The 27200-nt window shown below is 53.8% G+C and overlaps 3 protein-coding genes across 4 annotated transcripts in view; 2 read left to right on the top strand and 1 right to left on the bottom strand.

Moving 5' to 3' along the window:
• Nucleotides 1-9490, bottom strand: part of FBXO24 (F-box protein 24) — a gene marked incomplete at both ends in the record, with an annotated part of 10613 nt that extends 1123 nt beyond the window's left edge. Inside the window, 8 exons of the mRNA XM_080940711.1 lie at nt 3454-3585; nt 3782-3903; nt 4461-4619; nt 5887-6121; nt 6431-6669; nt 8792-8975; nt 9064-9159; nt 9419-9490. Coding sequence (XP_080796837.1) covers nt 3454-3585; nt 3782-3903; nt 4461-4619; nt 5887-6121; nt 6431-6669; nt 8792-8975; nt 9064-9159; nt 9419-9490 — 1239 coding nt within the window. The remainder of the gene's footprint in view (nt 1-3453; nt 3586-3781; nt 3904-4460; nt 4620-5886; nt 6122-6430; nt 6670-8791; nt 8976-9063; nt 9160-9418) is intronic.
• LRCH4 (leucine rich repeats and calponin homology domain containing 4) lies at nt 9180-25074 on the top strand. Of its 2 annotated transcripts, none has more exons than XM_080940709.1 (19): nt 9180-9191; nt 13371-13677; nt 17778-17922; nt 18055-18181; nt 18367-18472; nt 20177-20313; nt 20422-20534; nt 20650-20749; nt 20987-21077; nt 21169-21245; nt 21336-21397; nt 21497-21613; nt 21720-21785; nt 21860-21963; nt 22076-22159; nt 22345-22430; nt 22610-22747; nt 22837-22914; nt 24082-25074. In XM_080940709.1, exons 2-19 carry the CDS (start codon nt 13458-13460, stop codon nt 24187-24189), a joined length of 1959 nt encoding a protein of 652 aa, XP_080796835.1. In that variant the 5' UTR covers nt 9180-9191; nt 13371-13457; the 3' UTR covers nt 24190-25074. The 2 variants fall into 2 exon arrangements, with proteins under 2 accessions (XP_080796835.1, XP_080796834.1); XM_080940708.1 differs by having other exon boundaries at nt 23259-24207.
• Nucleotides 24899-27200, top strand: SAP25 (Sin3A associated protein 25). The gene is given in 6 exon segments (XM_080940710.1): nt 24899-24943; nt 24945-25095; nt 25178-25281; nt 25367-25505; nt 25612-25712; nt 25792-27200. Coding segments are annotated over 6 exon segments (1866 nt in total). The 5' UTR covers nt 24899-24907; the 3' UTR covers nt 27127-27200.

Genomic DNA, 27200 nt, shown 5'->3' with positions numbered 1-27200 from the left:
GGGGACAGACAGAGAGCATGGCCCGGGGTTTTAAGGTGGGAATACTAGAGGCGTGGAGGGGTGTGGGGACCCCAGGTTGGAGAAAGGCTGAATGGAGGGCCTGGGGCAGAGTGCAGTCTTGGTTGTTGAGGAAAAGAGGGTCCTGTCCCAGAAAGTCTACCACGCCATTCCTGTGCACACAAAGCTTCCCAAAGTCTGACTGACTACATGGCACTTGGCAAGAGCTTTGTCTCTTGCTCCTCAGGAAATGGGCTCTGCCTTAAGGACAAGACCTGTTTGCCCTCTTCTGGCCTCCCCGGGGAACCTGCACACATGTTGGCACACACATGTGCATTCTTGCACGTGCATACACACACAGTCAAAAGAAACCCTCAATTACAAAATACCAACACATAACAATGAAAAGCTCAGCCAGGCATGGGGCAGCAGGAGGATTAAAGTGAGCTCCAGTCCAAACCGGGCTGCTGAGTTTGTCTCAAAGATCAAACTGGAAATCCCACCGCTAACTACTAACTTCTCCATGGCTGTTCTGGGGTTCGAACATTGGTGAACACGTGTGTGTGGTGTTAGCTGTCATGCTTGAGGCGTGCTCTCCCGATTGTCTGAGACAGCCTGGAGGCTCCTCTGCCTCCCCGTGGCTGGGGCTAAAATCACGCACTACTGTGTCTGGCTTTTTCTTTTTTTTAAACATGATTTCTGGAAATCAAATTCAGATCCTCCTAATGAGCAAAGCAAGCACTGTGCTAGACTGCCTTTATGGTTTTCCAAGATAAACACTTCACGGTTTTGGAAATAATAAAGGGATTGAATCTAGTCTCCTGCTTGTCAGACAAGCACCCTGTTACTGAAGTGTGTCCTCAGCTCATTTTTACTTTTTATTTTGAGACACAGACTTGATATATAGCCAGGCTGGTGTTAAGCCCAGTGTAGCGCAGGCTCTGCCTCTGAATAGATCTTTCCCCTCCCCTCGGGCCTGGTTAAATATTACGTGTTTTTAATACACAGTGGGATTATATAGTGTGTTGTATTGTTTCATAAAGTTTTGCTTTGCTTAGGTTTTAGTTCCTTTTGTTTTGTGTGCTGCAAGTGTGCCTCGGCACCCATGGGACAACTTCTACCTAGCACTTTTATCTGTCCATCATGAGGGGTCCCAGGGACTAAACTCAGATCATCAGGCAAGTGCTGTCCCCTGAAAACCATCTCTATAGCTCTTGATTTGGGGATGGGGTCCTGTGGTTGTTTGAGTGAGAGATGCCCCGATAGGCCCATATATTTGAGTGCTTATAGTCACCAGGGAGTGGCACAGTTTGAGGGAAATTAACTGGTGAAAAGGTGTGATCTCATCGCCAGGACTGTCTGCTCCCCACCGTGACACTCACACACTAACCCTCCAAAACTGTACGTAAGCTTTCTTCTGTAAGAGTTGCCTTGGGGGCTGGAGAGATGGCTCAGCGGTTGAGAGCACTGACTGCTCTTCCGGAGGTCCTGAGTTCAAATCCCAGAAACCACATGGTGACTCACAACCGTCTGTAATGAAACCTGATGCCCTCTGCTGGTGTGTCTGAAAACAGCTACAGTGTATATAATAAATAAATCTTTAAAAAAATAAAAAGTTGCCTTGGTCTTTACAGCAATAGAACAGCAGCTAACACGGGTCACATGCAGCCTGGCCTAGACGTCACTGTGTAGCTGACAATGATCTTCAGTTTACGATCCTCCTGCCTCCACACACACGCACCATTGTGTCTGGGATGAAGCTCAGGCTAGGCGAGCCTTCCACCCCTGACTCAGGACACCCTTCTCACTGCTCTGTGACAACCGTGGGCAGTGCCTGCATCTGCCACTCTGTCTCAGCCTGGACCCTCGCCACCGAATGGACGTCTCTAGGCCAGTGCTTTATACTCTCAGGAAAATTTGCAGAAAATCGGAATCTGCACTATTTCTCCTTCTTTAAGCCATTCTTTTGGAGCATCTTTTCATTTCCCCCTAGTGCATCTCCTGCTGCGGGTCTCCCTTTCCAGTTTTGCTGCCACAGACCAGCCAGGGCCTTGTCTCAAGTGCTGCCACCTGTCTGTGGGCATCCTGGTGGGGTTTTCGTTCTTCTCCTATGCATGTACACAGTGACCTGTGTGTGTCACCCGTGGATGGCTGTCATCTATTCCAGGACCTGTAAATTCTGCAATGTCTCCTCTCCAAATCGGCCCACCCATGTTTGTGCCCAGTAAGACACCACCCTCAGAGCCCAGAGGTTTCCAGTGCGCCCTCTCTGCTCTCATCTGACCAGTCTCTTGTTCTCTTCTCTCCCTCCCTCTCTCTCTCTCTTTCTCTCTCTCTTTCTCTCTCATTGAGACTAGATTTCCTATATCCCAGAGGCTGACCTTGAACTCCCAATTTCCCTGCCTAGTTCTAAGATCACAAGTATGGATTGGGGGCTTCCGTGGCACATGCTTTTAAGCCCAGCACTTGGGAGGCAAAGGCAGGCGGATCTCTGTGAGTTCGAGGCCAGACTGGTCTACAGAGTGAGTACTTAGGACAGCCAGGCCTACACAGAGAAACCCTGTCTCGAAGGACAAAGCAAAAGATTACAGGTTTATACCACCATGTCAGGTTTCATTGCGGTGCTGAGGATAGAACCCAAGGATTTGTGCACACCAAGAATGCTCTCTGTCAGCTAAACAGTCCCCAGCCCTCTCCTGCTTCCTCCTCCGCAGGCCTTGCACAAGCCAGGCGAGCGCTCTCCCACTGGGCTCTATCTAGTCTATCCGGCCAGCCTTTTTTTTAAAACTGTCTTATGTATAAGCCTCATCATTACCCTGCTCTCCTTACATGGAATGCCTTTCCCTGTCTCCAGAGCCGTCTCAAACCCACAGGCCCTACTTTTTAAAAACAGTGTGAATGTGTGGGGAATGTGTATTCATGCACGTGGCTACTGAGGCTGGAGGTAGTGCTGAGTGTCTTTCTCACTTGCCCTCCATCTTTTTATGCTTTTCTTTTCTTGTGTTGTTGTTGATTTTGTTTTTTGAGGCAGGGTCTCTCCCTGGCCAGGCTGGCTGGTGAGTCCCTGGGAACCTTTGGTCTCCCCCTCCCGGTGTTGGTATCATAGGGGCTTACCGCCAGGCCCCGCTTTTTACATGTGTATTTGGGATCTGAACGCCGGCCTTCGGGCTCACGTGACAAGCACTTTACACGCTGAGCCATCTTCTTGCTGCATCTCACCTTTTCTAGTGCTTGAGCACACCCAGGAGCCCCAGCCCACTCCATTCCTTCTGCATACACTGTGTGCACTGCACAGAACAGACCTTCCGGGGTCAGACCTGCACCAGCACCCTGGGTGTTATCTGTGCTGGGCTTAGCTTTACCTCGGGGAGGAGAAAGTGGTGCCTGGGAAATATGGCAGAGTGGCTGGGTTCGGGGTCAGGAGACGGGACGAGGGTCACCAGGACACAATCTCACCTGTGTGGGTTCCCCTCGGTCCATTTTGTCTCCAGTGCCCAGCTGCCCGTATCGGTTATTTCCCTGCATAAAGATCCGGCCAAATTCGTCTACCAGGCCAAGGTGATTATAGCCAAGAGCACAGAACAGGACCTAGGAGGTTAAGACAGCAAGAGCAAGTGAGCCACTCCGTTCCCAGGAAACTCTGCTCCCTAACCAATCCCATCTTGCCTCCTCTCCCTGAGTCCCCCTGTCCCACCCAGATCTAGTGTTTTAATCCCTAGAGCCCCACCCTCTGCTCTGTACCAGCCTAAACTGCCCCCCGCCATCCTCCACACTGGCATCCTACCTTGGCAGGCAGGGAGAGAGCAAGTGGCATCTGGTGGTCCAGAGGGTCAAAGGCTTGAAGGGTCCCAAAGAGGTCACGATACACCCCTGGGGTATGCACCTCAAAATACACTCCCCCCTGGTCTGGGGGGTCAGGAGCCCTCAGCTCAGCAGCTTTGAGCACCTGTTTCCTAGGGATAAAGCCCCACCTGTGATGGTAAAAGCTGGAAGATGGCAGGAAGTCTCATACAATCAACACATCGGCTCTGATACCTGGGGCCTAGCGGGTCACTAGGATGTCCTAAGGAGTTTGAGGGAATGGGGGGATCTGCCCAAAATTGGAGTCTTAAGGGAGAGGGATACAGTTTTCTTTCTTAATTCTCCCCCCCCCGCCCATCCCCCCCTCCGTGTGTGTGTGTGTGTGTGTGTGTGTGTGTTACGTGATATATGTGCATACAGTGTGGCATGTACTTGCCACAGCATTTGTATCAAAGGTAAAGGACAACCTCAGGTGTCAGTCTGTGCCCTCCACCTTGCTTGCTGTTTTCATGCCACTCCTAGATTACAGGGACCACCCCGCCCCCATCTTTGCCTTTGGGTCCTGCTCTGTGTGTGTTCTGGGAGCTTGAACTTATCCTTAGTCTTGCACAAGTGCTTTTAGCCATGGAGCTGGTTCCCCAGCCCCAGGAGGTGCTTCTTACCCGTGATGTAGAGGGTGCTGCTCTGGTTGGAAGCCATGCAGGTCACACGCAGGTGAGGCAGGCATCGAGACACCTTCCTGAGGGCCAGCTGCACTGTATAGGAGCGTGGCTGGTCCAGCTGGGTCTCGTTCACAACCAAAGAGTAGATCTTTCCTTCCTCTGGGGGTATGAAGGGAGGCCCACCATTACATAGAGGAAGGGATTTATCCATGGGACACTCAACAAGAACGCTGCCTGTCCAAGAGTACAGCAAGGGAAAGGGTGGAGGGACAATGAGACGGCCACATGGGTAAAAGCACTTGTGGTGAGTTCAACTGCTGAGACCCATGGTGGCAATAGAACATGAGTCCTGAAAGATGTCCTCTGCATGTGCAGGACATATGCATGCCTGCATACACACAAACACACGTATGCACACACTTGGGGAGAGGGGAGATGTAGTATGGTGGCACATGCTTTTAATTTCAGCACTTGGGAGGCAGAGACAGGCAGACCTCTGTGAGTTCAAGGACCACGTGATCTGCACAGTAAGTTTTAGGCTAGACAAGGACTGAACTACTTAGTGAGACTCTGTCTCAACAACAGCAGAAATAAAATAGGGAGAAAGAGAGAATAGAAAAGGGAAGGGGAAAAAGAGAGAGGATAGCTTTCGGTCCCCGGACTTCAACCCCGAAAATAAAACAGGAGTACATCAGCGTGAGAGACAAACGGAGAGCAGACCCAGTGATGAGCTGTTGCAGACTCTTAATTTCAGCGTTGGGGAGAACAAAGCCTGGCACTCAGGAGTCCGCAGGGTCTCGGGTTTAAGGACTATGGACACTGGGAAAGTGAGTGTAAAGTACCTCGCATGGAGGTTAGGAGATTGGACTTTTAAAATCAGATAATCATTCGAACAGTGCTTTCCAGACAACTCAACAATGCCTTGTAATAACGTGGGTGCACATGCCACAGTGCATGCTCGGAAGTCAGAGGACAGCCTCCAGCGTTGGTGCTCACCTTTCACTCTGTCTGTGTTAGTGTCATCCCCACTGCTGTATGTGCAGACTAGCTCCCTTGAGGGCTTGAGGATCCTCTCCACAAGATTACAGACTTGCACTCCCTACCTGCCTTTACGTTGGTTCTGGGGAATTTTACCCACACACACTTGATTTCTGAAACAAGGTCTTGTGTAGACCGCCCTCAAACTCCGCCTCCACCTCCCCGGTACTGGGAGTACAGGCGTGGATCAATCACCACATCCATGTTATACGGTGCTTTATGTATACATCCCCAGCCTGAGAATTTATCTGAAATTCTATGCGAATTCTAGAACTTCTGGGGCTGAGAGTAGGAGCTGGCAGTAGGCAGAATGCTCTCTGGCGGACCCCTTTCTTTCCCTCTCCTCTGGAGCAGGTCCTGAAGACATTTGCTAGACATTATGTCACACCTGTGAGAAGCAGTAGGGCCCGCTGGGTCTCCTGGCCAACCAGCACGATCTGCTTGAAGTTCATGGAGTGGTGGAAGGTCATCTTGAAGACCCGCTGCCCGCTGGACTGCAGATAGACCTCCACACAGTCGCAGGCCCGGCTCCCGGTGGTGCCCACCACTGCCGGCTGTTCCCGGGTAGCCAAGACGTAGAGGTACTTCCGGTAAACTGTGTCACATCTTGGGTCGGACGCGAACTGTGGAAGCAAGGTGATGCTGTCTGGGGCTCGGAGGCTCTGGATGGGAGGCGGCTAGAGCAATGGATCATGGGATAGGAACTGAAATGCCTGGTTCCGAGGTTATGGTAGAATGCTTGCCTAGCATGTGTGACATCCTGGGGTCAAGTCCCAGTACAACAAACCAACGAAAACAAGAAAATGATAGATTAATGGGTCGCTTTCAGGTTCCCTACGAGAGTGGGCAGATGTCTCCTCAAAGGAGAGACCAGGACTGGTGAGCTTCCTTGGGCGAGGCGAGTTCTCTGAGGCCACAACTCCTCTACTCACGTCCTTGGCGCCCCGACACAACACCACATAGCGGCAGGCGCGCTTCCACTGGATCTGGCCAAGGGTGGAGGAGACCAGAGCATTTTTGAGGAAGAAGAGGGTCCCCACATAGTCAAGAATGAACACATGGTCCTTCGTGGGTAAGAAGCGGCGGTAGCCGTGGGCTAGCATGGGGGCCACACTCTTGCTGAGACATCGTCGGCGTCCCCCGAATGCCTGGAAATACAGGCCCTTTGTATCTGAAGAACAGGAGAGGGGGTTGAGGTAAGTGGTGAGACTCAAAGCTTGGGTGAGCTAGAGTTTGTTTTCCACACGCCCTGGCCATTGGGATTTTATCTTTCCATCCCTAGACTTAGGGACCAGACTCCTTCCTGGGGTGACACGGAGAACTCGGGTTTATACCCTACATCTGCCCAGCCTTCTCTCATCTCTGGCTTTCTGGCCAGCTTTCTCTTAACTCTGTGTGTGTGTGTGTGTGTGTGTGTGTGTATGTGTGAGTGAGTGTGAGTGTAAGGGGAGGAAGTGATTAGGTAGGGCCTTTCTGAAGTGGAGTATTTGGGTCATTGTTCTCAAGCTGGGGTGACTTTGTCCCTCAGAGACTCGGGGAGTTGGTACTGTTACCTATTATGTAACAAATAGGACAGCCACCACCACGGCAGTGATTTCGCCTCTGGCTGGGGAGATGGCTTGGTAGTTAGGTTCTTGCCTTTCAGCTGACAGTTAGGGGAAGCCTGGATGGGTTTCTTGGCCTGTCTGCAGTTCTGGCCCTGGCAGTGGGAGAAAGGGGATCCTCAGAGCAAGCTGGCCAGTGAGACTGGTTTGGGTGTGACTGGGGCGCTCTGCTACCCTGAATAGAGTGTGAAAAGGTGGTTGAAGATGATGCTCGCTATCAACCTTGGTATCTACACGCACACGTCCCCATGTGTATGCACACGAACACATGCAAACATGCGTATACCACACACACAAACATGGAAAAAAAAGCTATTACTTCATTTCAACTGTAATAGTGACAAAAATCTGGGGAGATGGCTTAGTGTGTGAAGTTAAACGGTGTGCACGCCTAAGGGCCTGAGTCCAGAGCCCCAGCACTCACGCAGGAACTGGTGTGGAGCCTTTTGAACCCTAGCATGGCACTGGCTAGAAGAGGGGGAAAGCAGAGACAGAAGGCTCCTTGGGGCTTGCCGGCCATCCTGTCCAGCCAAAATGGGAGGCTCCAGGTTCAGTGAAAGAGATGCCACAGCGGTCAAGAGCACTGGCCACTCTTTCCAGGTCCTGATGATCCAGTGCCCTCTTCTGGTCCACTTGGCCCTGCATGCATGTGGTGCACCGACACACATGCAGGCTAAACCCCCATACACAGAAAATAAAGGTAAACATTCTAAAATACATAAGGCAGAGAGGGACAGAGAGGAAGACAACCAGTGCCAACCTCTGGCCTCCACATGTTACCGAACTAGCTGATGCACACGCGCACACACACACACACACACACACATACACACATACACACACACACACATACACACACATACACACATACATACACACACATACACACACACATACACACACACACATACACACATACACACACACATACACACATACACACATACACACACACATACACACACACACATACACACACACACACATACACACACACATACACACACACATACACAGACACACATACACACACACACACATACACACACACATACACACACACACATACACACACACATACACACACATACACACACATACACACATACACACACACATACACACACATACACACACACATACACACACACACATACACACATACACACATACACACACACATACACACATACACACACATACACACACACATACACACACACACATACACACACATACACACACATACACACACACACATACACACACACACATACACACACATACACAGACACACATACACATACACACACATACACACATACACACACACATACACACACACATACACACACACACACATACACACACACACATACACACAAAGTTAACTCTGATTTAAAAGAAGAAGAAACTCCAGGTCTGGGAAATAGGGCTGTCTCTAGGGAGAGTTGGTGCACGCAGGGGGACATGGTTAAATGGTAATCGAGTGCGCTGTCTGTCAGAGGGGGCCTGAGAACCTTAGAGGAGGTACTCCATGGAGTATGTTTGAGACTAACAAGTTTCTTCCAGGCAAAAGGTTGCCATGGGGTGCAAAGATCGTCAGACAATGTGATAGAGAAGGAAGTTCCTAGAATAAGGAAGGGGACTGAGGCAGGGAGAGGAAGAAGTTACTGAGAGGAACTTTACAGTTAAGAATGGCGGCTCTTTTCCAGGGCCGAGCACCATAACCCTGGTCACGGATGCGTGGGCTGAGCCTCCGACAGATGCGCCTCCACACGCCCTCAGCGTCACACACTTCATGGAAGTAGTGGCATGTCTGGCCTAGGGCAACCACGTCTTTGACTGGGAGGAAGGAGACGATGTGTTCCACCTGCGGAGGAGCAGGAGGGAGGATGGGGAGTCACAGGGTGCCCCCTCAGCCCGGCAGTCACCGTCCTCCCCAAACCCTAAAGGCTCACCAGCTCTGGGGGGAACAACTGAACAGAAATAAGGTTCCCTCTTTCCTTCTTTTCACCCCCAGCCTCCAGGACACAAGAAGGGCAGCTGCGCTTCACCTGCCAGAGGAGAAAGGGGACAAAGGCGTTCTGTGAGTCACACCGGGTTTTTTTCTCTGCTGTTCAGACTATTTTTTTCTTAATCTCCTGCTTTGGGGTTCATCCGACTCCACCTCTATGCTAGCAAATTCAGTCCTCCCATCTCTCTTCAGGACCTCGGGCCTTCTTCCCTCCCTTGCCTGCCTTATCCCTGGACCTGTCCCTGGATTTCTTGCTGCTAGTTAACTCCCTGCCCTTCCCTTGACTTGCCACCCCTCACCCTGAGCCCCTCCTCCTGTCTGCACAGCCTGGTCAATTTTTTCAGCTTCTGTCTCCGGCTTCTCCTCACCATCCTGACTGGCCCCTCCCTGCTCCAGCCCTCATCTCTCGAGGCCCCTTGGCTGCCCAGGCCCCAGGACCCCGTCCCCGCTGCCTTTCCCACACCATGTCCCTAGTCTAGGCTTGGGGGGGCCTCTAGAGCCCCTCTATCATCTAGGCCCCACCCCTATGGAGTCTGGGGCACATAAACCTTTTTGTGACCTCACTGTCCAGCAACTGTGACCTATTCTCCTTAGCCTGAGCCCAGAGGTAGCTTCTGGGTTCTAGCTCAGATATGGCTGCCAGAGGGATCATGGGACCCATGTCTTACTGGAGATCTAGAGAGTGAATTGTTGATAGATGGTAAGTCCTTCCTCTTCTAGGAAGTAGCAGTAGACTTTCTGTTTTCAACTGAACTCTGAAGAGAAAAACTGGGGGACTCCTAAGTAGTCCCAGACCTCCAGGGATTTGTATCTCCAGGTTACAGAGCCAAAAATGTACAGGGCCGGAGGTAAGCTCAGCTGGTAGAATGCTTGCCTGTCATGCATGAGGCCCTGGGTTTGATTCCTCAGCAGAAAAAGTCCAATACGGGGTGCACACTTGCAATGCCAGCACCTGGGAAGTGGAAACTGGAAGATGGGGAAAGGCGTTCAAGGCCATTGTTGGCTACATAATGCGTAGGAGGTCACTCTGCGTTACTGCATTCCATGAGATGTTATCTCAATAAAACGAAAGAGAAAAGAGAACTCTGACCAGCAAAGACAAGGGAGAAAAGGGGACCCTCATCTAACTTCCTGCTCACAAAAGGAAGATGCAAGTGAGAACCATTGAGTATAAATTCTTTACCATCTCATTGTAAACAGTTCACATGGGAGGACAAACTACTGAGGTGGGGGAAAAGGGTGGATGAGCTCTGGAGTTTAGGGTATCCCCCAGACTCTAGGCACCTGGCGTTTCCTGCGGAGAGACGCACTGCCCAGGAGGAACAGCGGATGAGGTTGCATCTGATCAGTAGGGAAAGGTAATATCCGTAGGGAATACGGCTTAACGCTTGCGTGGCCTTGGGTTCCAACTCCTGCTTTCTTATGGTAACTAGCAAACAGATACTTTGGGAGCCTAAGAAGGAATTTTAACGGTGAAAAAGAATTCCATTACATCCATAGTGTGTGAGTGTGTGCAAAGGCAAGTGTGTACGTTTGGACGGCATAGCACACATGTGGAGGCCAACTTGAGAGCATTTTTTTCTCCTCCTAACTTGAGAGTCCTGGGAATTGAACTTTCCTTTACCCTCTGAGCCATTTTTTTTCCCTAAGATTTATTTATTTATTTTATGTATGTGAGTACACTATAGTTCTCTTCAGACACACCAGAAGAGGGCATTGAATCCCATTACAGATGGTTGTGAGCCACCATGTGGTTGCTGGGAAGTGAACTCAGGACCTCTGGAAGAACAGTCAGTGCTCTTAACCACTGAGCCATCTCTCCAGCCTCACCCTCTGAGCCATTTATCCGGTCCAAATTTTAAGTGCTCCATTATTTATTTTTTGAGGCCAAGACTCATATTATGTGGCTCTGGCTGTCCTAGAACTCAGTATATAGACTAGACTGGCCTCTACCTCAGATCCACCTGCCTCTGTCTCCTGATTACTGGGACTAAGGCATGTGTCACTATATCCAACTTGTTTTTAAAGATTTACTTTGTAAAACAAATGAGTGTGTGTGTGTGTGTGTTGCCTGCATGTATGAATACCATATTAAATGCCTGGATGTCATGGAATTGGGAGCTTCAGATGTAAGGTGCCATGTGGGTGATTTGAATAAAACCTGGGTCCTCTGCAAGTGCAGCAAGTGCTCGCAGCTTCTGAGATCTCTCTTTCTCTCTCCAGCCTCCTAAGGTTTAATTTCTTCGTGTGTATGCCTGTGTGTATGTGTGGAGGGACATGCCTGGGTGGCCAGAAGAAAGCAGTGTGTGGCCTGTTACATGAAGATACAGGGCCGCTGTGAGCCACTCTGTTGGGTGCTTTGAACAGAATCAATATACATTCTTAGCCGGCTAAACTATCTCTCCAGATTTACTTAGTGTTTCGGCCCGTCAGCAGAGCAGGTATGATTTGAGACGAGAGCAACTTTGGTTACTGCTGACCAGGCAACACAAGAAGAAGACGTGGGGTCGTCTGTCACTACAAAAGATGTGAAGCTCTCGAAGCGAGCCCTGTGTGAGGGTGCACACCTGTAATCCCAGCACTTGAGAGGTGACGACAGTCAGGAGTTCATGGTCTCTTCTAGCTACATCACTAGTTTGAGGCCAACGAGGGCTATAGGAGATCGTCTCAGAAAGCCAGTCCCTCCTTTAGGTCACCATGCCACCCACATTGAGAAAAAAAAAAAAAGACTGAAATTATGGGGCCATGTTAGCCACAGCTATAGCCACACTGGTAAGCAGTGGAGGCGCCCAAGAGGGAAGGGGGATGCTTAGTGGCATGCCTCACCACAGGATTAGCCTCGGAAGAGCAGAGGCTAATAAGGGTGTTGGGGTGCCTGTTTCCTAGTGACTGGAAGAACACAGGGAGGTTCATTAAATGCTAACATTCTCTCTTTTTTTAAAAAAAGTATTCTTTTACTACTATCTCTCACATCTGTATTTTGAATACAGGGCTCTCTCCTGTATTTTAAAAAAAAAGTTAGTTTTGAGCTATGTAGTCCAGGCTTGCCTGGAACTGACCTCAAAGTCCTGATCCTTCTGCCTCCTCTTTTTAAGAACTGTCACGACAGGCTCATGGCACCACACCCGGCTTCAAATAAGAGGTTTCCAGCAGACAAAGTCTGTTATGAAAGTCGGGGGGGGGGGGGGAAGTTCTACGTGGAGTCCTGAGATTTGTCCAGCTTCCCTTTCCTCATTTATAAAAAACGAAGGTCTTAGCCTGGCGGTGGTGATGCTCGCCTTTAGTCCCAGCATTCGGCAGGCGGAGTTCTGGGTTCGAGGCCAGTCTGATCTACAGAGCAAGTTCAGGACAGCCAGGGCTACACAGAGAAATCCCGGAAACCAACAAACAGAAAACCCGAAGATCTTGTTCTTGAGGCCATGAGATCCTTCGTAGCCTCTAAAGTTTGATCTGGCCATCACAAGTCTTCTCCAGGGGTACTTTGGTGAAGATGGCAGGTCTGACGACTTTCCCTCTCTGAGCTGGAAACTCCCTCACCGGTCAAACCCAGGCGTCCCCATTAGGGACTCTAGACTGCGCAGGCGGAAATGGTCCCTTCTGCTGAGACAACAGCCCGAGTGCTGACTGGGGCATCCCTCGCCCTTTCTCACTTCCCGGACGCTTGCTTGCTCCCCAACTACTCCAGCTAGCACCTAGCTCTACCCCTGCACTGTCAGAGAGCCCAGCGCGCTGCGTTTACAGTCTTTACCTGGATCTCAAAAATTCTAGCTCCCCCGCCTTCAGTCTAGAGAAAGGAGCATCTCCTAGCCCATGCTATTGGTAGGCAGAACCGTCCCTCAGAGAAGAGGCCGGGACAGGTTCCTTTTGAAGGTTCTAATTGGTCGTCTTCACAGTCACTCGCCTGTATCTACATTGCAATTGGTCTTGGTTGAAAGAGGGACTGACCCGCAGGATTGTGTTTTAGGGTCTCTACTCCCCTAAAGTTGAGAGCCGTAGTCCCCGCCTCCTGGGTGGGTCTCATTGGCTCCATCTCCAGTCTCGAGAATTATGATTGGATGTCGCTGCGCAGGGCGGGCCGACCAGGAACCGCGGCCGTTGGCGGGATGCTCCGCTTTTACCCCCTCCCGTACCTCAGTGCTGTCTAGAATTGAGAGGCCCCACCCCCTTACCGTTTTCTGATTGGGCACTTCTAACGCGTTTCTGGTTCATGATTGGTCCGCGCGGTTCCTGACCCTCGCTTCCGTCCTTCAGTGGCGACTACGGAGGCTCCGAGGAGGGGGAAGGGCGAGAAGGGCCGGCCGGTGCCGTCAGTCAGGCAAGGGGAGCCGCCGGGAGCGGATGGCGGCGGCGGTAGCGGGTCCACTCGCCGCCGGGGGTGAGGAAGCTGCAGCTTCAGTCTCCGTGCCAGGGTCTCCTGGTCTACCCGGGAGCCGTAGCGCAGAACGAGCCCTAGAGGAGGCTGTGGCCACCGGGACCCTGAACTTGTCCAACCGGCGTTTGAAGCACTTCCCCCGGGGCGCGGCCCGCAGTTACGACCTGTCAGACATCACCCAGGCTGGTGAGTTGCGCTGGTGCCCAGAGAGTAGGGGACCCACAGTGGACCGCGACCCTCATTTGCATAGCCCCGCCTCGCGTTCGAATCGGGCCCACCCCTTCACCTGGCAGTCTTGAATGCTTGCCCCCTAGGGATTGGCGTTGAGCCCGCGACCTCCCCTCCCCTCTGTAAGAACCACTGGACAATGAGTTCTCTTCAAGAGTGCACATAACACTTTTGGCTGAGCTCTGTGAGACTCTTCCCCTTTATTTGCATATTGCGCACCTGTAGCATGGTCCCGCCCCTCACCTGCTTGGCTTCTTCAACCCTAGATCTGATCAGCCCTTAAAGCAAGCCTCCATGTATAATCTATCATTGATCGCTGCATTTTTCACCCTTTTAGACGTTTCTAACTTCTTTCTCACCCGTCCACCTCGATCGGAGCTAAGAAGCCTCCGCTATCCCTTTCCTAAACGTCGCCCCTAACCACCCGACGTTTCTGCTTGCTTTTCCGCAGTCTCCGCAAGTCCCAGCCCCTCTCCGCTGCCCACCCTCGCCTGTCTATGTGAAACAAGTGATTGTCCCGCCCTTAACTTTCCATCCATTATCCCTGTCCCCTTTATCTTCTTCCTGGTTCTGTGAAGTCACTGTGGAGTTTGTGACCTCATAGGAACCCTACAATTCTGCTTTTCCCTTAGGGGAGGAACTTGAGGCAGCTTGCTGAAAGGAAGGACATTGTGTCTCTGAGCTAGGAGTGCTGACCTCCTGGAGACTCTCCTTCCAGTCCCTGCCCTCAGAATCCCTCCTATCATGCCCCCAGCACCCTGGTGTGTGTGTGTTTGGCATCCCTCTACTCTTGTACACTCTACCCTTGGGTCTGTTATGGCCAGGCACTGGGGAGTGCGCAGTGACAGGTGAGTCAGGCTTCAGCTGCTTAGGAGGCAGCCTATGAACTTGGGCTGGCAGCTGAGGGCGGGGAATCACAACAGAGAGCTGCATTCCGGGAGCCCCACCCCAGTCTGGGCTGCAGCGCGAGGGCCCCTTCTCCCGGCTCCTCTCATCTCCTGGTCCAGAACTATGGAGCTGGACCAAAGAGCTCATTGCTCCGGCAGGTGCCGGCCCACCTGCAATCATGCCAGGCTGGCTGGGGCACAGTCTCCCCTTTCAGCTCTGGACAGAGAAACTTTAAATCTCTCCGTTTTTAAGTTCTTTTTCCCTACACAGTTGAATGAATCCTTGGAATGGGTGAGCCCCAGGAGCCATCCTTACCGCTCCTAGGTCCCCCCAGCCCCCAAGCTCCAGATTGACCTCAGCAGCTGTGTGACACTGGCCGTCTGTTCCCTTTCCCCTCCCCCCTTGCTTGTTTTTTGACAAAGACCAAATGTTTTTCTTTACTTCCTCAGGGCTCTGTGTCAGTGAGTGGACTCTTGGGAAAACTACCAAGCCCTCCCAGCCCCTCCCAGCCCCTCCCCCACCCAGTCTCCTCCTTCAACATTCCGGCTCAGGGTGCAGCTAGGGTTCTCCCCTGGGTGCAGGTTCTCTTGTGTGCTGAAGCAGGAAATTCCCAGCCTCCTGAAAGCCCCTCTCTGCCTTCTTCAGTCTTGTTGGAGCCCAGGTTTTAGGCAGGTGGGTTCCATTATGTGCAGGAGTCCTCTGTCTGCTCTCTCCAAACTGGGTGTCCCCATCCTGAAAGGGTGTGTTTGTATGACAGAAGCCCAGAGCTACCTGGTGCCCTGTCCTCTGCTTCCCCTCCACCCCAGACTAAGAGCTTTGGCATTGTGCTGCTGGATTATTCTGAACCTCTCCTGCTTGCTGTCTTCCCTGAATGTTTCCCAGTGGAATCCCCTGACAACCAAGGATCGTGTTCCCCTGGCCTACTGGTAGAGACCTGGGCTGGGGCAGGGCAAGTTCTAGCAAAGGAGAAGTGTTGATCATTCTCCCACAGACCACATCCTGTGCCCCCGAGCCCTGCCTCCTCCAGCCTGGGCTCCTTCCGCCCCTGACTTCTGCCATTCTCCCCTTTACCCAATCCCAGTTCGGTCTCCACTCCCATGCATGCATGCATAACACACTCATGCATTTGCTAGCACAAAAGAAAGAGGCAGGTGTTGGGCATGGGTGGAGGACCAGATGCAGGCCTCCCACCCTCTCCGGAACTGTTTTTCCCATACTAGTTCTGTCTGTGTTCGCAGCGCAGGGGCAAAGAAGACTGAGTGAGCGTCAGGCTAATATCCCCTGGGAAACATGTACAAGCCACAACCTAATGGATTGTTTCTACTCTGTTTCCTGTCACAAGACACATTTCCTTGGGGAAATATTCCCCAGCTTTTCTTCCTCTTAGCTGTTGCCCCCTACTGAAGAAGGGCCCTTAGAGAAGCTCACAATCACTCTAGCCTGGGATTTCCCCTAAAATACCCAGACACCTTCTAGGGTATGTTCACCAGAACAAACAGAAATGCAGGCTATTAGGGATCTGTGGTCTGTGTCTCCACACTGGAGGGAACCGCAGGCTTGCCTCTGCCACTCTCATAGTGAGCCAGTCTTTGAGATAAGAGGGTGTCTCTTGCACCTTGCTCTGCTCATGGTAAACGGAAAGACTCTGGACCTGAGGCCCAGGGCAGAAAGGACGTAGGAACGGTGCTGACGTTGGAAAGGGCAGCCAGCCTGGGGACCAGGAAACCCCAATGAAACAACCTTGAGTATTGTGAGAACTCAGTTCCTAGCTCCAGCTTAGCCTTTTGCCTTTCCCTGCCTGACTTCCTGAAGCTAGATGCTCCTAGTCTTTTGGTCCCTGAGGCCCATGAAAAACTGGCCAAGCATTAGGACCTCACTCAATCTCAAAGCCAAGGTATCTCTTGTTCATGATTTCTTCCCCGTGTTGAGAACAGGTTGAAGCTAGGAGGAAGGGTTCCCCAGAGGTTTCTGTATTCTCTTTTGACCTTCCTGCCTATCACCTTACTGTTGTTTTCAACTTCTGTTTCTTGTGCTGGGATCATATCCAGAGCCTGTTGTGTACTAGACCCATTTAGTCACATCCAGCCCTAACCAGGCCCTGGTTTTTGATGGGGAGCGGGGGGGGGGGGAGTGAGCACATGCTATATGGAGGCCAGAAGAGGTTGTTGGGGTGCTGCTCTATTGCTCTAGCTGGAAGCCCATAAGCCCAGTTGTCTGCTGGCCTCTCTGCCACCCCTTCCCACATGTGCCCATGCCGTGTTTTACACGAGTGCTGGGATCTAAACTCAGATCGTCATGCATGTGTAATTAGTGTGTTATTCACTGAGCCTTCTTTTTGTCCCTCTGACTCTCTTTACAAGCAGGGCCTCCCTGTGTGCGCTCCGCCGTCCGGTTCTCCTGACATCTCAGCCCACACTACCACAGTGTTGTACAACCCTGCCTGTTCTCTGCCAGGAGAGGTCTTCATTTGTCCTGGTTGTTGCTGGGTGGGACAGAGTCTAGTTCTGAACTCTTGATTCTTCTCTCTCAGCATTCTGATTGCTGCAATTACAGGCATGAGCCACCACGCGTAATTTCATTTGTGAATTTAAAGATTATGTTTATGGTCTGTTATTACCCTTCCAAGTCTGGACTTCTCTGGCTGTGTCCCTCTGACCTTCTCTTTGCCTTTCTAGTCATGTTTATAATGTGCTTTGGTTTGTAGAAGACCCGTTGTCTCCCCTGGGAGGCTAGGTTTATGAACTTCTGTGTGTTCATATGTTGCATATGTGCACACACCTGCGAAGTCTAGGGGGTCAGTCTCGGCTGTTCGTCAGGTACCATCCACTTTGCCTTTTTAAGACAGCGTCTATTCATTGACCTGGTCACTGAATTAGCCATGCTGATGGTCAACTAGCCAATGAGCATCAAGGGTCCACTTATCCCCGCCTCTCCAGTGTTGGGATTGCAAGTGAACACTGACTTTTATACATGGATTCTGGGGGGTTGAACTCGGGTCGTCCGTCATTCATGTGTGGCAGGCCTTTATCCACTCTTGCCTTAACCCTGTGTGTGTGATTCTTTAGGTCAGTGGGGGATAGGGAGCTTGGCAGCTGCTTCAGGGGGCACTCAGCCCCCTTGTGAGAGGCCGAGCCTTTTCTCAGCTCAGTCTGGATCCTTACTTTTCTTAGACTTGTCTCGGAACCGGTTTCCCGAGGTGCCTGAGGCAGCTTGCCAGCTGGTGTCCCTGGAAGGCCTGAGCCTCTACCACAATTGCCTGAGATGCCTGAACCCAGCCTTGGGGAATCTCACAGCCCTCACCTACCTCAACCTCAGGTAGTAGGGCTTATTCTGTGGGCCTCGAAGACCCTTTATGACCTCCCAAGTGGTCCTCCCAGTCCCTGGCAGAGGCCCGGTGCTGGGTGCCTTGCCTGGGGACTGAGCCTGCTGCTTTTCTCTCTTCCACAGCCGGAACCAGCTGTCGTCCTTGCCACCCTACATCTGCCAGCTGCCCCTTCGAGTACTTATCATCAGCAACAACAAGTTAGGAGCCCTGCCTCCAGACATCAACACCTTAGGAAGTCTGCGGCAGCTTGTGAGAATAAGGGACAAGGGCCAGAGGAGGGTCTGTGGAGCCAGGGCCAAGGGACTTTGGGGGAGTGGCTAGAGAGAGGTAGGAAGCACCCTCAGGAAAAGGCTTGGGTGAAAGGCAAGTAGCTCGAGAGAAAAGGCAGAGCGATAGCTGCTGATCCTGGGCTCATAGAGCTTTCTCTGGCCTAGGATGTTAGCAGCAATGAGCTGCAGTCCCTCCCCGTGGAGCTGTGTAGCCTCCGTTCCCTGCGGGATCTCAACGTTCGAAGGAACCAGCTCAGTACCCTACCCGATGGTAAGGAAAGTGAGCCAGATGATGTGTCCACGCTTCGTGTGTCTTCCCCAGTGCAGCTGCAGTAACACACGTGCCACACACTGGGTGGCTTCTGAGCCCACAGTGAGATCAGGGGCTGTGTGGCCAGGCTCTATGAGGGCCCTCCACTCTCTGTGGCTGAAAACACTTACTGTGCCCTCAGCAGAGCAGAGAGAGCTCCAGGGTCTTTGGGCTCCATTTTATAAGGATGCTAATCCTCTCTGGACTCTGCCCTCGTGACCTGAGTTACTGCCCTTAGGCCCCACTTCTTAGTTCCGATCACTTTAACGGTTATGATTCAACATCCAAAGTGGGGGAGGGGAGCACAAACATTTAACTTGAAATAATGCTTCTACCTTGAAGAAATCACAGGCAAGAAATCTTTTAAAAATAATCTTGCCTTAGTTGCTCAGGGATTTTCAGTAAACGGTTGTATTTGCTTCTGACCATGGCAACCCTCCGAGGCTGGGAGGCATGGGCTCCTAGTTCTGTTTTTACGAGTGTGGTGACAGGGTAGGAAAGAAAGGAGGGAATCAGGCAACTGTGGAATCCTGAAGTTGGAAGGGACCTGAAGGGCCAGCCATCACCCACCTTACCCCAGCAAGAGCTCTTGAAACAACACTAGTCAGGTGATGCTCTTGAACCTCCTCTGGAGGACTCTGAACTGGGAGGGTCCCTGACAGCAGAACTTGATCAACCCTGTTTAATGGGGTAATTATGACACTGACATTTGATAGTCAAGTTGTTCTGGCATGTGTGCTTCCTGTGTTTCAGGCGGGGGGGCCCTATAGATGTGACCAACCCTCAAAGGGTTAGTGGCTTAATGGAGGGAAGACATTCATTCATAGGGAACTTCTAAAGCCGGAGGCTTGGGAGCCCAGGACGGGGAGCAGGGTTCTTCTGGGGAGTCCGGGATGCTGTCTCCCAGAAGCTCAGGCACAGCTGACCTTAGAGAATGCACCATCCTTCATCAGGTCGAGGGGCACCGTGTACGGAACACAGAGGCAGGGATAGCCTGATCTAGCTTGGACAGTTAGGAAGACAAGCTAGAGGGAGGCAGGAAGGGTGCAGACTTGAAGACCAACAGTAATGGCCATCCATTTTTCCTGCCTCCTCTCCCCCTTTCTGCCTCTGCCCTCTGCCCTCCCAGTCTGTTAAGTGTCTTCATTACTTTTCTGTTCAGAATACGTGAAGCCAAGGACTTTTGTCTTGTCTTGTTTAGTTGAGACAAGGTCTCACTATGTAAAGCAGACTGGCCGGGCGCTCACAGAGATCTGCCTGCCTCTGCCTCCCTAGTGCTGGGATTAAAGGCGTGCACTACTTCACCTGGCTGGAATTTTGTCTTTTGCTTGTTTTTTGAGAGGTAGTGTCTTGTAGTTCAGGCTGGCCTCCAGCTCCGTGTGTAGGCAAGAATGGCCTTGAACCTCACTTGTGCCTCCCCTCTGAGTGTTGGGGTCACAGGCATGTATCCTGGCTGTGTTCTGAGCAGTAACTTGTGCTGCTCACTGGGGATGTAGGGTGGGTTTCAGGGTGGGGTGGCAGGGGAGGAGGATGCATAGGGCTAAGCAGCAGCTGCAGTGAGGCGAGCCAGCCAGGGTGGGGGGTGCAGTGATGGAGCCAAGTTAAAGGAAGTGAGTTCAAGGCCTGAGGCCTGGCCTTCTAACTCTCCCTTTGCACTGACCCTAGAGCTGGGGGACCTTCCTCTGGTCCGCCTGGATTTCTCTTGTAACCGAGTCTCCCGGATCCCGGTCTCCTTCTGCCGCCTCAGGCATCTGCAGGTCATCCTGCTGGATAGCAACCCTCTTCAGAGTCCACCTGCCCAGGTAAGCTGCAGCCTGGGGACCTTAAGGATAGAGGTGCTGTGAGGCAGCGTGGGAGGGTCTAACAGGGCTTGGGGAGCCACCTCATTCTATGCATGTGCCCTCATACAGATATGCCTGAAGGGGAAACTTCACATCTTTAAGTACTTAACAATGGAAGCTGGCCGTCGGGGAGCTCCCCTTGGGGACCTAGTCCCTTCCCGCCCTCCAAGTTTTAGTCCCTGGTAAGGCCCAGGGGAAGGAATCCCCTTCTTGGGACCAAAGAACTCCCCTGGATTCCAGTGGGAGGGTACGGGTGCTGCCAGCCTGGGGCTGATCAGGTCTTCCTGGCTGCTCCAGCCCTGCTGAAGATTTATTTCCCGGACGTCGTTATGATGGTGGCCTGGACTCGGGCTTCCATAGCGTTGACAGTGGCAGCAAGAGGTGGTCAGGAAATGAGGTAAGGACCTCCTCTTAAGGACATTTAGTGATGTCATCTGGCAGGGAAACTTGGTACTGGGGACTCTATACCTAATATATTGGTATCTCAGTGAAGTCATGGCTGAGACTCCTTCCCCTACTGTTTCCAAGAGGCTGGCTCTCCACCTCATCCCAGTCTCTATTGTGCAGTCTGAACCCATATGGTCCCCAGTCCTGCAGGGAGCCCAAGTCCCATCTCTGCCTCTCTGCCTTAAAGTCCACAGATGATTTTTCAGAGCTGTCTTTCCGGATCTCAGAGCTGGCTCGGGAGCCCCGGGGGCCTAGACAACCTAGAGAAGATGGCTCTGGTGAGCAGGGGAGCTTGTCCAGGAAGTGATGGGTGAATGTGGGCCTGGAAGCCCCCTCTTGCTTGCTCACTGACATGCCCTGGCCTTGCAGGCGATGGAGACCTGGAGCAGATTGACTTCATTGACAGTCACGTTCCTGGGGAAGATGAGGAGCGAAGCGCAGCTGAGGTGAGGATCCAGGTGGAGAGGCACCGAATGGGGAAATCGGCCTGAATGCGGGCAGGCCTTTCTTCAACCTCTGCCATCCTCTCTCTTCAGGAGCAGCTGCCTTCTGAAGTAAGCCTTGTGGCAGGAGATGTGGAGAAGCCATCTAGCAGCAGGTACTCCAGTCCCGAGCCCACTCTTCTGCCTCCTCCTCAACAGCCCTCCGTAGCTCCCCTTCACCTGACAGAGACCTCTCTCTTCCCGTCTTCTGCCAGGCGGGAGGAGCCTGCAGGGGAGGAGAGGAGGCGCCCAGACACTCTGCAGTTGTGGCAGGAGCGGGAGCGGAGGCAACAGCAACAGAGTGGGGGCTGGGGGTCCCCCAGGAAAGACAAGTAAGGGCTCAGGGCCTGAAAGGGGCAGATGCAAATGCCTCTCAGACTTTTGTTCTACTGGATGTGAGGCCTGAATGCCCAGCTTCTTCTCTTCTGCTTTTTCCAGCGGCCTGAAGCGGGGAATTAGGGCCGGAGCAGGGGCTTCGGCCCCATCCACACAGGCTTCCTGCAAGTAGGTGTCCTCTGAGATCCGCCTCCCTATGCCTTCCTTGTGGCCTTCTCTGAGTCCCTTTCTTTTTTCCTCAGCGGCCCACCGAAGTCCAGTGCTACCCAACTGGGAGTGTCAGGAGGGCAGGGAGCTCCTACACCACCCCCCACCTCCCAGGACCCGCTTCCTGTATCTGGACCAGGTAGGACAGTGTCTTTAGGTGATGGCTTGGAGGTGGTTGGGACATAGAGGTCTAAAGGAAGAATGCACTACTGAGGGGATGTCTGTCTGTCTGTCCCTGCCTTTTCCTCCAGTGACAGCTCCCGTTCCCAGGCCACTGGGTTCCATCCAGAGACCAAACAGCTTCCTCTTCCGTTCCTCCTCTCAGAGCGGCTCAAGTAAGTCTCTGTCTTCCTGACACTAACCTCAGGACTCCTATCTCTTGGGGTTGTGTCTCTTAGGGTGTTGTCCCTGTTCATGGAGAATCCCCCAGGCCAGGGTCAGTGTTGGTATCAGGCTGATGGAAGCGGTTCCAAAGTTTGTCCATGAAGCAGAGCTGCCATCGTCCTTCTCTTCCTCCTAGGCCCTTCCTCTCCAGAGTCCGCTTTGAGACCTCGGTCATTTCCTCAGATTCTAGAGGAGAAGGAGCTAATATCCCAACTTCGCCAGGTGAGCAGAGAGGTCCATGTGAGCGGAGGCCAGGCCCAGCATGGCGCCCCTTCCCCTTTCCTTCCTCAGGACCCACACAGCCTGCAGCAGTTCCTTCTTGTCTTAGAACTGTCATCGAGGAGGGGAAGGGACGGAGTGACCCTGCTGACCCTGCCTGTCCCTCCTGTCTGTGCTTCCAGGTCCTAGAGTCACGGCTGCAGCAGCCCCTCCCTGAGGACCTGGCAGAGGCTCTCGCCAATGGGGTCATCCTGTGCCAGCTGGCGAACCAGCTGCGGCCCCGCTCTGTGCCCTTCATCCATGTGCCCTCACCCGCTGTGGTCAGTGGGAGCCCAAATGGAGGAAGAGGGAAGGGACGGGGCTGTGGCTTTGCCTTTCCAAATTCCTTTTCTTTCTCCTCCACCTTCAGCCAAAGCTCAGTGCCCTCAAGTCTCGGAAGAATGTAGAGAGTTTCTTAGAAGCCTGTCGGAAAATGGGTGTGCCTGAGGTATGGGGGTTGGGTGATGGGTGTGCCTGAGGTATGGGGGTGCACTTCGCCCTGTAGGATGGTGGTGTGTCGGGCTCAGCTGAGTACTGTGCATGAGGGGTACGGTTCCATCCACAGGAAGCATGTGTCCTGGCCCCACCCCTCACATCCCCTGCCCTGCTCTCCCTCCTGTCTCCCTGTCCTGCATGTCTGCATGTCCTGCATGTCTGCATGTCCTGCATGTCTGCGTGTCGGCATGACTGGCTGTGGTCCTGGTTTGTGGGGCAGGGTGGGAAGGCCTGTGGCTCGATGCTGCTAACTTCTGTTATTTGTCCTTGTCCACCTGCCCTGTCCTCCCTCCCCAGGCTGACCTGTGCTCGCCCTCGGATCTCCTCCGGGGCACCGCCCAGGGGCTGCAGACCATACTGGAGGCTGTGATCCTGGTTGGGGGCAAGGCCCCTCTCCCAGTCCAGCCCCCCTCTGGTCTGGGTGGCTTCCTCCTCTTCTACGTGGTCTCCATGCTGCTGCTCTATGTCGTCTACACTCGGCTCCTGGGCTCCTAGGACCCACGTTGCCCCTTCCTTCCCCACCTTCTATTTATGAGATCTCCTGTTCAGCCTGTCCCCACCGGTGGTGCCTTCAGCCCTACCAAAGACACTAGTGTACCCTCACAAACTGACCTCAGAAGCCCACTCTAGTACCCACAATACCCTTATCATTAGTGCTGATGGTGCCTTCGTGTCCTCCCCGCCAGCCCCTGTCCCCGGAGGGGTGACAGGACCTTGGCTTTCCCCTCTGTCCTCCCTCCTCCTACTGGCTGCTATGGGGGAGCTAAATTATCTCTGTTTTGTAGAGAAAACTCTGTGTAGGGGATGTGAGCCCAGTATGGGCCCCTGGCTCTGTATATAAACTGTATAGACCGTCACCTCTGTGTGTGTTTGTGTGAACCGCTGCTGCCAGGGCTTGTCCTGCCTGGGCTACTTGTCCTGCCTGCACAAGCATTTCCCTTTGGAAATGACAGGCCTCTCCTGCCCCAGCCCCCTGTGTGACCACCTTCTGTTACCTGCTGCCCGCTTCCATGTGTCATTTGTCCCCAGGCACGGGGCAGTGTCTACCAGGAACCCCGCCCCCTCTTAACCTTGCTGGGGGAATTCAAGGGGGAAATTTAACCTGGGCCCCTCCCCCCAGGAGTCCCTGTGCCAGCCCCACCACATCTTGGAAGAGGAAGGGGCCCCTGGAAGGGGTCTCCCTCACATCGCTGCTGTCCTTCACGCACTTCTGGAACAACAGCCTTAGGTGTAGAGGTCCAAACTACCACCGGACCTGCCCTGGGAGCAGATGACACCTGGGCCCTGTCAATAACAAGGACTTGGTGACCGTGGTCTTGTGTATAGCACTGGTCTTGGGTATCCCCCTGCCCTTAGGCTGCTTCCGGTGCAGCCCCCATCTGGGTGAAGAGTGTTGTGTCAAACACAATAAAGAGAAGCCCAAAGGCCTGTAGGTTGGCCCTCAGGTGTGTGCCTGCCTGTCCATGAATGCGCGAGCTTCTTGGGGACCTGAGTTCCTCTACTGTGAGTCCCAGGGTAGATGCTACGGCCAGCAGCAGAGTTATACAGGCGCAAGTGCCCCGTGCCTCTGCCGCCAGGGGGAGCCCTTGAGAACCTGGTGGGCGTGCCACGTGGCTGGAGAAACGCTGGCGCAGGCGTTGTGGCGATACCTCTGAGGTGGGCTAGGATTTGGGCGCTCTTGTAGTCAGGGCCGCACGCAAGTACGGCGGTGGGTATTGCCTGGTGCTTCACCAGACGCAGGATGTTGCCTTGGCATGGGCCATGGGGCACAGACCAGGAGGAGACAAGAGAGGAGCTAGGCCTCTCCAGGGGCAGTGACCACCCAGCGCCCTGGAGCTCTGAAGAGGAAGAAACCCCTGTGCAGGACAGGTGAGGGCTCGGTGGGGGCCGCTAGGAGGCGTTGTGGGCGTTTTCCAAAACCAAATCCAGGAGGTCGGTACTGGGAAATGGGTATATTGTTGGTCCTACGACTAACTCAGGTCAGTCAGCATTAGGAAGGGAGGTGAGTGGGGAAGCCCGTCCTTCCCTTCACACAGCTCACAGCGCCAGGCGCTCAGCTCATCGGAGACCAGAAGAAGAAAGCAGCTGCGGTCTTCCCGGCACCTGGCTACCGAGCCCACTACAAAAGCCCCAGGTAGGCACCAGGTCTGGTTGATTGTACCCACGAGGCTCCAGAGATTCAGAGCCTGTTCTAACCTTGTCTCTTTTATTCACAGTACCTCATTCTCCCCTGGTGACCCCCCAGGCCACCCCCTCAAAGGAGAACCCGCTGCTGCTCTGGGATCCCAGCCACCAGGGGAATGCAGGATCTCAGCTGGTGGTGAGTTGGGGGATCTGTAGCTCTGCTTGGAGGTAGCAAGGGGTGCCAAGAGAGATGGAGCTCAGAAATTTCCTGTTCTCCACAGGGGGCCAGCAGTGGGCCAGGGGTATCTTTGTCTGGCAGGACACTGAGCCATCCTTCCTGGTCTATGTATGATGAATGGGGCAGGGTCCCTACTACCTCAGGACATCCAGAGGAAAGGCAGGTGGTGCCTAGGAACGCAGGTACTTCTCTTGGCCCCTCAGTGTACTTGTGAACTTGCTGGGGAAGCTGCATTGAGGGCTAGGGTGGAAGGCCAAGGCCACCAAGCTAGCAGGCTCTCCTCTTCAGGGATCCTGATGAGGAACTATGAAGAAGCCTTTCTCTTGGACCCTCTGCTACCTCATGGGCAGCAGCGTGTTCCCCTGTGCCTGCCTAAGCCCCCTCAGCAGGTGAGAGTGAGCCTCCCTCTGTTCTTTTCTCCCTTTGTCCATTCAAAGCCAGGACAAGCTTCCCTTCCTGTCTTCTCAGGCGATGGACTTGCGGAGGCTGCTGCTCCCACCTCCCATCATGTCCCCCTGTGTGCAGCCCTCCTTGTTCCAGCCCTCCTCGTCGCAGCCCTCCTTGTTCCAGCCCTCCTTGTTCCAGCCCTCCTCGCTGCAGCCCTCCTCGTCGCGGCCCTCCTCGTCGCGGCCCTCCTTGTTCCAGCCCTCCTCGTCGCGGCCCTCCTCGTCGCAGCCCTCCTTGTTCCAGCCCTCCTCGTTGCAGCCCTCCTCGTCACGGCCCTCCTCGCTGCAGCCCTCCTCATCGCGGCCCTCCTTGTTGCAGCCTTTCTTATTCCAGCCCTCCTCGTTCCAGCCCTCCTTGTTCCAGCCCTCCTTGTTCCAGCCCTCCTCGCTGCAGCCCTCCTCGTCGCAGCCCTCCTCGCTGCAGCCCTCCTCGTCGCGGCCCTCCTCGTTCCAGCCCTCCTCGTTCCAGCCCTCCTTGTTCCAGCCCTCCTCGCTGCAGCCCTCCTCGTCGCAGCCCTCCTCGCTGCAGCCCTCCTCGTCGCGGCCCTCCTCGTTCCAGCCCTCCTCGTTCCAGCCCTCCTTGTTCCAGCCCTCCTCGCTGCAGCCCTCCTCGTCGCGGCCCTCCTCGTCGCGGCCCTCCTTGTTGCAGCCTTTCTTGTTCCAGCCCTCCTTGTTCCAGCCCTCCTCGTCGCGGCCCTCCTCGCTGCAGCCCTCCTCGTCGCGGCCCTCCTCGCTGCAGCCCTCCTCGTCGCGGCCCTCCTTGTTGCAGCCTTTCTTGTTCCAGCCCTCCTTGTTCCAGCCCTCCTCGCTGCAGCCCTCCTCGTCGCGGCCTTCCTCATTGCGGCCCTCCTCGTCGCGGCCCTCCTCGCTGCAGCCCTCCTCGTCGCAGCCCTCCTCGCTGCAGCCCTCCTCGTCGCGGCCCTCCTCGCTGCAGCCCTCCTCGTTCCAGCCCTCCTCGTCGCGGCCCTCCCTGTTCCAGCCTTCCTCGTCGCGGCCCTCCTCATTGCAGCCCTCCTCGCTGCAGCCCTCCTTGTTCCAGCCCTCCTCATCGCAGCCCTCCTCATTCCAGCCCTCCTCGCTGCAGCCCTCCTTGTTCCAGCCCTCCTCGCTGCAGCCCTCCTCGTCGCGGCCCTCCTCGCTGCAGCCCTCCTTGTTCCAGCCCTCCTCGTCGCAGCCCTCCTCGTCGCGGCCCTGCCCCTCCACCTGGCTCACTGAGGTAGAGATGGTCGCCCTTGCTAGCCTGCTGCAGATGGGCCAGGGAGAGCAGATACCTACCTCCCGGGCCAGCTCTCTGCCTTCTACCAGCTGCCCAGACCCCAGTGGGGGCCACAGCTATTCTGGAAGCACTGACCCATGACCCATATAGAAGCCCAATAACCACCGTCCATCCTGTGCCCTGCCCCTCCCTCCATGAGTGCTGTCTTCTCCCCC

Source organism: Micromys minutus (genome assembly GCF_963924665.1).
Source record: "Micromys minutus genome assembly, chromosome: 29".
Lineage (NCBI taxonomy): Eukaryota > Metazoa > Chordata > Mammalia > Rodentia > Muridae > Micromys > Micromys minutus.
The sequence above is the reverse complement of the archived record's forward strand: the minus strand, read 5'-3'. Positions and strand labels throughout refer to the sequence as shown.

Excerpts from the sequence above, each read along its gene's own strand:
- LRCH4 (XM_080940708.1), top strand. The coding sequence starts at position 13,458 with ATGGCGGCGGCGGTAGCGGGTCCACTCGCCGCCGGGGGTGAGGAAGCT. Across the intron at positions 18,182-18,366 it reads TAGGAAGTCTGCGGCAGCTT|GATGTTAGCAGCAATGAGCT; the intron begins GTGAGAATAAGG and ends TCTCTGGCCTAG. Across the intron at positions 20,535-20,649 it reads CCTCCAAGTTTTAGTCCCTG|CCCTGCTGAAGATTTATTTC; the intron begins GTAAGGCCCAGG and ends TGGCTGCTCCAG.